Consider the following 11672-nt stretch of genomic DNA (forward strand, 5'->3'; position numbering starts at 1 on the left):
TTTAAATACAACAAACAACTGGCAGTGAGACTGTTTATAGCAGATCTCCAAATGTGGCTCATGGCAGGCAATGGGTTAAGAGATATAAAAAGATTAAGATCATTCTTAGGTAGAATTATATATATGAGGTGGTATCAAAAAATTCCTGTCCATGACAAAATCACAGACTACAGCATACATGTAACAACAAAAACACAAATTTCACAATTTGCGAAGTAAACACAGCAATGTCACTCAGCACACTGCCTCACGAAGGTCATTGTTATCTCTCACTGCACACGCAACCGTGTGCTACCTGGCCAGCTCCTGTCAAACTGTCCAACCCATGCCAGCATGGAAGGCAGATTTTAAAGGATAATGATTATATATCTGTTATATAAAATCCATTCCGTCTGTCTGTGTGTCTTCTAGGATCTTGGGCATCTTCCATCCGATTGTGCTCAAAATTGATAAGTAGATACCAACGGTATTAGGGCATGTATAAGTTTTGAAAAAATTACAAAAATCGATTCCAGGTGAGAATGCGATCGATAAAGCCGTTTTTGTCCTGCTTTTCTTACGTCAACCTGTACGTAACTGCACCTTCCATTTTGTGTTGCTTTTGTACTGCTTAAAGGCACGTTTCTTTCTTGCCAAGCTTACTGTTTAACCCTTTAGTGTTTAAACCGGCCATATCTGGCCCAGATATTCTACATGTTTTACATTCAAACGGGCGATATCTAGCCTCTCACACCTAACCTACATTGACATTCTAAAAACAAACAATCACATCATTGAAACCTCAAAGCTATAAGATAATGTATGATTAATTCAAAACAATTTGAGTGAAAAATTATTACATTTAACAGAGTAATCTGAACACTAAAGGGTTAAACCATGTTTGTGTTCTCCCAGTCAACAACCTTATCATTACTGGTACATTAAACTCTTCGGTTGCATATTTGTGTGAATAAAATCGTTTTTCATTGGAATAGAAAAAAGTCTATCTTTATTTCTTCTTTTGCTGGTGTCTCAAATTCAGGTTAAATCAGTGTTTCTCAAAGGAGAGGCCTTTGGGATGGTCGGACAAGTTGTCTTTGGTTTAAATGTTTGACAACTCAGCACTGTCCATTGGACGGGTGGGGGGCGTTTTGCTCGTAAATATATATATATATATTTATACACACACATCATCATCATTTAATGTCCACTGTCCATGCACATATATATAAACACACACACACACGTATATACATACATATACATATATAATAATAATCTTTTATTCAAAGTTCGACCACTTCCTGTGAGATTTGCTCTTTCTGTATACAAGCATGTAAGTGGCCTTTGAGTTCTGAGAGCTGCTTGAATTCTGCATTACAAAGAAATATGCCTCACCTCAAGTAGCATGATGTTTGTCTGGTCTGATTCATAGCTATTTTTAGACCAGTGTGGGACTTACATGTCTTACAACAAATATTGTAATATGAGCTTGTCTGCTAGCATGAACTATGTGTGTATATGTACATATACATACAGCAGTCTTCCACCTTATCAGTTCCTGTAGGACTGTCCAACCCATGTCTTCGTCTGGCAAGTTACTTGCCAACCCTAATGGTACAGTACACTCTGTAAAGTGGTTGGTGTTAGAAAAGTCATCCAGCAACAGAAATCATACCAAAGCAGATAATAGAGTCTGGAGTAGTTCTCGGGCTTTCCATCTTCTGTGAAACCACCCAACCGCTGCCAGCATGGAAAACAGATGTTAATTAAAGATGATGGTGATAATATACACAAGGAAACTTTAGTTGTGGCTGATGGCAGCGCTACCTGACTGGCTCTCGTACTGGTAGTATGCAATAAGCACCATTCATGCATTGGTTGTTGCCAGTGCAGCCTAATTGGATCCCCATGTCAGTGGGATGTAAAAAGCACCATCCGAATGTGGCTGATGCCAGCCTCCACCCCACTTGCCCGACTGGTTCCTGTGCCGGTAGCACGTAAAAAGCAGCCACTGCACTCTCTGAGTGGTTGGCATTAGGAAGGGCATCCAGCTGTAGAAACACTGCCAGATCAGATTGGAGCCTGCTGCTGCCTCCTGGCTTGCTAGTCCCCAGTCAAACCATCCAACCCATGCCAGCATAGAAAAGGGACATTAAACACTGATGATGATACACACACACACATATATATATATACACGTACATATATATAAATACAAATACATACAAACATGTACATATATAATCATGATTCAATGTCCACATTCCATGCTAGCATGTGTTGAATGGTTTGATAGGATCCAATGGATCCAATGACTGCATTGTGCTCCACTGTCTACTTTGGCATAGTTTCTACAGCATCCTAATGCCTACCACTTTACAGCAGGTGAATTTTTCATGCGATCAATACTAAATCTCTCTCTCTCATATATATATATATACTTTTTTAAGAAAGTATATCCGTTTGTCAGACAGCTGCGATTGAGACATGATCACAATTGTCCGATGAATGGGAACATGAGACTCCAAGCCACAGTTTTGTGAGGTTTTAGTAGCTTTAATAAAAAAGCCTATTACTCTACCTTCAGTAATTTGAGTACTATTTTGCCCACCTTGTTTTGTATTTATGTGCTTACTTGTGTGTGCGTGTGTGTATATATATATATATATATATATATATATATATATCAAACTGAAGCCTGGTGCAGCCATCTGGTTCGCCAGTCCTCAGTCAAATCATCGAACCCATGCTAGCATTGAAAGTGGACGTTAAACAATGATGATGATGATGACAATATATATATATATATATATACCATGTATACACACACACACATACAAACTCATATGGATTAGAACATCTATTATTTCATACATCCTTCAGATTAGCAGCCACGAGCGAAAACAGATGTGTTCTAAAATCAATGTTAGATTAGTCTTCAAAATAATTTACTATGTGTATAAGTTGCATCCATAATTTAGTGTGAAATCTCGGTACAAAAATTTCCTCTTTCACAGTTTTAGCTTTGCCCCATAAGTTACATCCCAGATTTTTCAGTTAAAATCAAGTATAAAAAAAAAAGCAGCTTATACACGAGTAAATATAGTAATTATGGATATAAAATTAATCAACAGATTACAAAGGGATCTGACAAGTTTTCTTTTTGTCTTCAATAGAAAACTGAAGAGAAAGAACTAATTAAAAAGAAAAACAAAAAACAACAATAGTTACCGTGGTCTTGATTAAACCTCAAATTATTGATAACTGGTTTAGACATCCTGCTGTTTTAAAATTGAATGATGAATTCTGAAAGGAAAATGATAATGAGATAATTTTAATTAAACATCAAAGACACTCACACAAACAAACAAACTGAAAACATGCTGGATGGAAATGGATTAACTTGGAGGTGGAGGGTATCCTTTCTAAATTTGGGAAGAAGTTGCAAGATTAGTTCTGAGAATCTGAGACAATAGAGCAGAAAGATTATATAATATATAATAATGAAATTATTGTATACAGTGCTCAGGTGCACCTCAACTTGTCAGAAAGTGCGTATAGAGTGTATCCAGTAATGTACAAATGTCTGGAAAGCAAACAATGTATGAATCAGATACATGCTTGTGTGTGTATGGAGGGGAGAAAATCAGGTGTAGTGTTAGTGAAGTTTTGAAGGATGCAGTGCTCCGACAACCAACAACTGATACCGGCAGCCTGTTCCATGCTTTAGCAACTCTCAGCGTGAAAAAGTGTTTCCGAAAGTCATGGGAGCTGTGCTGTTTTCTGACTTTGTAAATATGTTCAAAGACAGATGTGTTATACAATCCTTACTAACATAGTGATGATGCTCTATATTCAATGAGCCCTACAAGTTGTTAAGTGGCAGATATCACGATACATTAAAGTGAAGTTAAAATGATGTCATTTGGAATTTATTTTTCACAGTTTAACATCTACATAATCCTTTCTACTATAGGCACAAGGCCTGAAATTCAGGGGTGGGAGATAGTTGATTACATCAACCCCAGTACACAACTGGTACTTAATTTATGGACCCTGAAAAGATGAAAGGCAGAATTTGAATTCAGAACGTAGCGATGGCAAAATACTGCTATGCATTTTACCCGCTCGCTGCCTTTTTAACATCTACATAATGACATACATAGCACAGTTTGTTGTTGGGGCATTTGCCATGATACTTCGACGTCTTCATTTCCATCAACCATAAAAATGTAAAGCAGACTAGAGCCTCTTTTCTGCTAGTCAAGAAACAAAAGTAAGTAGAGCTGTGAAGTACCTTGTTCTGAACCACAAAACTCTGATTTCAATTTTGAATTATTCAATGTATTTGTTTTTTTTTTTATTAACTCTTTGCCTGTCCAAAGCATTTTTGTAAGCTTATCCTAAACATCCATCCTTGTTTTCAGACTTTTAACTAACTCTTGTTTCATACATTCTGAGCAATATAAAGCTTTCCTTTCATAAGTCCCAAATGATTGAAAAAAAAAATGGGAATGTGAATCATATATGATGCAGGGATGCTGAGAAAGTATGTTCTGTGTTATCAGCTGTGATACACAGGCAAAGGGTTAGTAAGGTAGGGAGTAGTTTCAAAGTGATTTGTCTGCTAATTCTAGCAAATCAAGCAACTCTATAGAGCCTCTTTTACTGGCTCTTATAATTTCCTAGATACAGCTACAGCATCATTACTCTAGTCTTTATCTCACTAACTGAGAAACCTGTCACCAAAACAACAGTATTCATATCAAATCCATACTGTAGCACTGCAGCTCAGTGCATGTTGGGATGTGAACTATGGTTGTCTGTTAGGTGGAGATATGTGTAACTGGAATAGATTTATTGACTACACTTACTCAGCCAACTACTTGCATGCCAGGGGGCTACTTGAGCAAAGCAGATTGAGTTTATACAATAACAATATTTCTTCTACGAGCAAAGCCAGAAAACATCAAATATAACCAGCTGTAACAATCAACAAAACAAAGCAACACAGACATATAACATACACAGAAGACAAAATTATTTGAAGTTAGATGTAATGCATCCATAAACTACACAGAAAACAGAAAAAGAAACAAAAACAAAATTCCTAGAACAATCACAGATTCCATCAATATTTGACTAACAGAAGGAAACAACAACAATGGTGTACAAATCATATCATAGCCATCACTGAGTATGAGTTGATAGCATGTACCATATTTTCACTAGTTTTAGCAGCCTGTGTACTGTGAGAAGATATAGGCATCCTCTCAGCACTCACATTCACTTGGTGGAATGTCAAGGATATCATAGCTGAAGAGAGAGAAACCTGCACCAGCACCTGGTTGGTACTCAATTTCAGCTGATTAGATCAGAGCAACATGAAATAAGAGCCTTGTTCAAGGGCACATCACACTGCTGCTCCAGGAATCAAACCCAAGACCACATGATCATGAGCCCAATACCCTTTACATTCAGATTATCAAATGTAATGCTTACATAATTACATTATTGCGAATTACTCATGCATTGTCTTGTAGCTTTGAGATTTCAATGATGGCACTCTTTACTTTAGGAATGGCATTGTAGGCTAGTTCGAACATAATACAGGAAGAATATTTGGGCCGGATATGGCTGGTTTAAACGGTAAAGTATTAGCCACCAGGCCATGTAGGTACTCCTATACCACTGTTCCACACTAATGTCAGATGAATTTAGTCACTGTGAGAGAGAGAGAGAGAGAGGGAGAGAGAGAGTGTGTGTGTGTGTGTTTGTTTGTATCTGATACTGACAACCAAATCTGTAAATAATGGTCAGTTCTGTCCAGAACAGAGATAGTAGAAGATATAGGGATGCTGTAAATGATGACAGTCTGTAAACACTGAAAACTTCACATGGCCAGACTGCACCCTCGCTATCTCACCTTTCAATAAGCATGGTTTTAAATTTTGGTGCAGGAGCAGTAGTTTTTGAGGGGAGGGGTTTAGTTGAATAGATCAGTCATAGCATTTGATTGGTACTTTATCTTATTGATCATGAAAGTATGAAAGGCAAAGCTGACCTCAGCAGAATTTGAACTCGGTATGAAAAGACAGATAAGATGCTGCTAGGCACTAATGGCTCTACCAGTTCACTGCTTTCACCTTTTAATAATAATGACACCATAATATCACTAACATCAACATCATTATTAGTTATGCCAAACTAACAAGGAGCATTTATATAATATCTCAGTCTTCTAGAAATAGCAGTTATCTTTAATAAGGGCATTTTGGATAATAAAATTGGTGTACTCTATTTACGATAAAAGATTGGGTGGTCATGGCTGGAATAGCTTTGATCAAAGGAAGATAAGTTTGATCAGAGCCAGTGGCAGATCGTGTATAGGTAATGCAGAACTGCAGCACCTTTATTTTCACTCAATATTATTGACAACATTCAATATAACGAGTCCTTTTTTCTTTAATTCTTTCTTTATACTTGTACATTATATAACCCTTAAGCTTAATGTCAGTAGCCATTCCCTAGTTTATGAAAAAAATACAAAAATCCTTGAATAGAACTGTGCACTTCACAGTTCTAGCAACGCAGTGTTTGGCTGTTGTGCACATGCTCACATGTCTGAGATAGGAAGCTTCAAGTTAGGGAGAGAGAGCACTGTGGTTCATGCAGAGCTGGTGAAAGCTAGTGTTTCTTTTTGACTCTGCATCTATTGTGCTTAAAAACTTGAATGTGATAAGGTGTAGAATTAGATTATTATCTTGCTTTCAGCTTCAGTGTTGCTGCCAGGATTTGAAAAATAGGGCAGATTTCCCCCTTATTTTGTGATTTAGGGGGGATTTTTGAAAAATAAGGAGGAATTAGCAGTGGTGTTCACACTACCAGGCAGTGGCTAAAATATGAACCGATCAAGTTTATGTATAAATATTCCTCTTATATGTTTGTTTCTTTTTAAACAATATTAAGACAACAGTTAAAAATTTTCTGAAGCAGCACCCACAAAATTTTATCTATGAGCCACCACTGATCAGAGCTAACATGAGGAGAAAACACCAATGACTGGTTACTAGTATATCAACTATTAACAAATTATTTAATAAGCAAGGTTTAGGCTAGTGCTAACTATTGTAAGGCCATATATGATGTAATTGTTGTTGGGTTAGCTTGGACAGATCTGGTGAAACTGGAATACACAAACAGCTCCTGCCATAAAATGGAGCTTTAATCTGGTGGCTCAACTTGCTAGAAATAACAGCCGAATTGCTTTCAAATCATGTCCCACTACCTTAAAAAAAAAAGACCAACTGAATAATATAATCTACATCAATTCTTGAAATAAAGATGAGATGGTCACAGTTGTAGTACCTTCTTTTATTGGCTTATTCACTTAGCGCTCAACAGAGTCAAACAACAGCCAGACTCAACAGAAAACCAGAGATGGTGTATGCCAGCAAATATCAGGTGAATAAAATTCATAAAATGGAATTAGTTTGTACACCAGAAAGAAAGAATTTTAACATCTTGAACAGCAGAGTCCTTGGTCAAAGCAGAAAATATAAGGAAATTGTGAGGCTCTTGTAATGAATTTATTCTTTTACTTGTTTCAGTCATTGGACTGCAGCCATACTGGAGCACCATCTTGAAGGGTTTTAATTGAACAAATCGACCTCAGGACTTATTTAAGCATAGTACTTATTTCATCAGTCTCTTTTGCTGAACCACTAAGTTATGGGGATGTAAACACACCAATGCTAGTTGTTAAGCAATGATAGGGGGACAAACACAGACACAAAGTCAAGGGCTTCTTTCAGTTTCATCGACCAAATCCACTCATAAGGGTTTGCTCAGCTTGAAGCTATAGTAGAAAACACTTGCCCAAGGTGCCACACGGTGGGACTGAACCTGGAACCACATGGTTGGGAAGCAAGCTTAAATCAACAGATACCTATTTGAAAAGACAGTGGTAATAAATGGAGTACCATAAGGTTACCTTTTGTTTAAGGTATTCTTTTGTTCTTCATAATATTGCCTGATACAGACAAAAATATTCAATTGGCCACACTCAGCAGCTACGCAGAGAACACCAAAAGGATGCCTGATATCAATATAAATGCTAATAAAATGATGACAACTATGCACTTCAAAAATATCCCAAAGACATATACAACTGAGTGAATGCCAAAATCATGTTGTTCAGTGCCATACAATTTCATAGCCTCTGTTATAGGAAGTTATCCCCTATGGAATGTTCTGCTTTGTCCCAAGTAAGGAAATAATTTGAAACTTTGAGCATGTTCATAACTTGGGAAATAGCTATGTCTGAAGATATAGGTTTCTTTAAACATAGTCACAAACTGTCAATAACTTGAAAGTTTAGTGACAGGGTAGTGAGAACATTCAATGCAAGGGACCAGACAGTGATGTTGATAATGGAAATCCCTATCATTCACTATAATTTCCAAGAAACACAATTGGAGAGGCTGAAAAAAGGATTAAAAAAGTAAAAGGTTAGAGGCTGCTTCTTAACTACTAGGAGTGCATTTACACATCATGTCTCCCATCTTTCGAATCTTGCTGGAAAAATATGCTAAAATTATATACATGGAAGAATTCATAAAAATCTTGATCCAAACTTTGGAATGCAAGAAAGTTCTGTCAGATCTTATGATTGTCTTCTTTCAAACCCATGCAGGAACCTAGACAATAATAGTTTGGCATTTAAAGGTCATTGATTATACAACTGTCTCCAAATGAGGATTATATATTTCTATCCAACAAAAGGTTACAACCAAAACAGAGTAGCTTCCACCTCAGTGGTTGGTCCACTGAATAGAGATGTCACATTTACTGAAAAACTTAACAAAAACATTCAACCCTGAATATACACAAAGATCACAAATGACATGGATAATTCGCTGTTATGGAGGTGCTCTAGAAAAGAATTAGTTGTGATGTCTAAACTACTCTTGCTTCTAATTTTAGTGTTGATGGTAGGAATGTAGTCATTCCAAACCTTAACAAACAAAATGAAATCTCACTGCGCATACTTAAAAAGACGTTCCAGTTGTGACCGTCCTGTCTTTGTCTTCCTATTTTTAAAATTTATTTTTTCAAGACATATAGTGTATCTAAGGCTATATCTATCTATAGTTGCATATTTCTTCCCGAAAACAAAGATGTATATATGTATTGGCAGCCTCCTGGCTTCCCAGACCCAGGTCGAACCGTCCAACCCATGCTAGCATGGAAAACGGACGTTAAACGATGATGATAAACTATGTGCCACCAGCCACTTTAGTTTGATAAGTCACCTATACAGTTAAGTGCTTTATAGGTACGAAACCAATGGTCACTCTCTGACCAGCCATAACAAACAACCTTCTAAATATAAATGTGTTTGTGTGTGTATGCATACGCTCCGTTGAAGTTGATAAGCCAATTTTCAGATATTCTTTTTACACACACCAACAATAGTTGTTATTCTAGGATTAAACTATTCTAGTTATTCTAGGATTAAACTATTTGCTTGATGAAGTCTAATAAGGCCGGAACGTATCCCGATTTGTCATCATATAACTAAATACTACATCCACTCCCCGCATCCAACCCATTTCATTATATTTAATTTTAAATTACACTTCGAAGTTGTCTCCCTTTACATTTTCCCTCTTTTTAAATAATTTATTTAAAAAATCATTGTTTTCATTAACGATACAATCCTAAAGGTTAAAAACTAATTGTGTATAACACAAAGCACAATATAGCTCTCTTTACTATATTAATAAATATTTACACTGTGTATTTGAAAGAAACCTATATGGAGCCAGTAATTAGGAGCTCGGTCTGCTAAGACTGGCAATCATAAATATAACAATTGATCAGTGCTCCGCAACCAGTATACCGCGGCACAAAGGTGTGTCACGTTACGATGTTAAGTGTGTCACAGTGTAACCTGAATATGATTTTTTCTCTCCCTATACCTTTAGTTATCTTTTTAGTTCAGGTGTGCCGCCGAATTTTGAAAAGAATATAAGTGTACCGTAAGTGAAAAAAATGTTACGGAACACAGCATTAGATAATACATTGCTAAGATACAGCTGGATCAAAATATAAGTTGGGGTCAAACAACGTCGTGGGAAGGTATTAAAATATAATAGTCACTACCCTTCCTCCTCCGATAAAATCTCTGAAATATCAACCAATATTGTCTCTACTTTAACAGTGGATCCTGTGACTCGACATCTGATTCCCACCTTCATTTCCGATTTGTCTTTTCAATCTTTTACAGGTAAATAAAATAGTGTGTAGCTCTACGTCAGTCATGATCAAGCAAGTCTATGAACCAAAGCAGTCCAGTACTGACCATGTATGTGGGGTAACATAGACAAATACTTCGTTTCCAAGACTATAGGAGTGTGGGGGGAGGATGACTTAAGGAAGATTTGGTTCATATTTCTAGCGAGTCTAGTAGCGACGTAAAGTAAGGAAGATATTGTTTCTAATGGATCCAACGATCACAGAATGACCTACTCATTCACTCGTGCTAAAATAGTATCAATAACAAACTAGGTTCGATCATATTGATTAGAAATCACCAAAGACGGGTCCTCAATCCAGGACCCATCTATTATAACAGACTTCCTTGTCCCACAGTATTTACAACGGTAAATCTACAGACTACTTTGCACCAAGTACACAAGTCCTCTCGCATTTTTTTTTTTTTTTTACATAAGCAGTCATTCTATTTAGGATTTAATGTTTGTTAAGTAGTTATAATAATAATACTGACAAATAATACTAATTAACTAGAAATTTTAATTCCGATGATTGCGTAAAATAGCTGGTTCCGTCTGGAGTTAAGCTGTCGATGATTATAGAAAGGGAAAAACATAAGAAATAAATTAGATTAAATATGCAAATTATAATATGTGATTCACAAGACAAAGAACTGGTTATGTGAGTTAGCCCTAGTCCAGACACGATCCAGCAGACCTATAATCAGAGACATTCCAGCCGTGACCAATCCGTCTTTAGGGTATGTCTAGGACGATATCATCCAATGTGTGCATTGTTTTGAAGATAGTATCATGTGATTTGGGGGCGCTTTAGTTGCTACAACTAGCAGGCAGCGCTATCACGTAGAGGCTCCCTTGCTTTCCCATGTTTACTGGTTTATTTACAGCTAATGACTCAGCAGACGAGTCTGTGTGCGCGCGTGTGTGTGTGTGAGAGGCGAGTTCACGACTACGTGTTACATAATGGGGTACGTAGGATAAATAAATGATTGTTGACAAAAAAATAAACTTTAACACGTGATTGTGCATGTCTATCTGAAGTCCCTAAGATATTGCTCTTAATAAATTAAGTATATTCTACAATCCAAATGTATTGAGTTCCTCCTTGGATTATGGATTCCCTAATTATGCGATTGCATGAATGTGACTCACACACACACTGTGTGTGCGTGTGTACACACGTTTGGATCAGAGAGACGAAAAGTACTCGATTTGTGTTAGCAGTGGGGACTGCGAAATATACGCAATGAGCACAGTTATTCCCCAGAAGTAAAAAAAAAGTTGGGAGTGAGAGAGCATTATTATTTTATTATTGTGCCAAAATTTGAAACGATTCAATTATTATTATTACGCAAATCGTAGAGGTAGTTTGACCACTGGTCACTACGTCGT

The 11672-nt window shown here is 36.8% G+C and overlaps 1 protein-coding gene across 1 annotated transcript in view; it reads right to left on the reverse strand.

Moving 5' to 3' along the window:
- LOC115212797 (WD repeat domain phosphoinositide-interacting protein 4) overlaps positions 1 to 11672 on the reverse strand; it is a 34326-nt gene that overhangs the window by 20972 nt on the left and 1682 nt on the right. Inside the window, exon 2 of the mRNA XM_029781498.2 lies at positions 3214 to 3288. Within this exon, the coding sequence (XP_029637358.1) occupies positions 3214 to 3259 (46 nt within the window). The 5' untranslated portion in view covers positions 3260 to 3288. The remainder of the gene's footprint in view (positions 1 to 3213; positions 3289 to 11672) is intronic.

The sequence above is a fragment of the Octopus sinensis genome, linkage group LG6 (genome assembly GCF_006345805.1).
Source record: "Octopus sinensis linkage group LG6, ASM634580v1, whole genome shotgun sequence".
Lineage (NCBI taxonomy): Eukaryota > Metazoa > Mollusca > Cephalopoda > Octopoda > Octopodidae > Octopus > Octopus sinensis.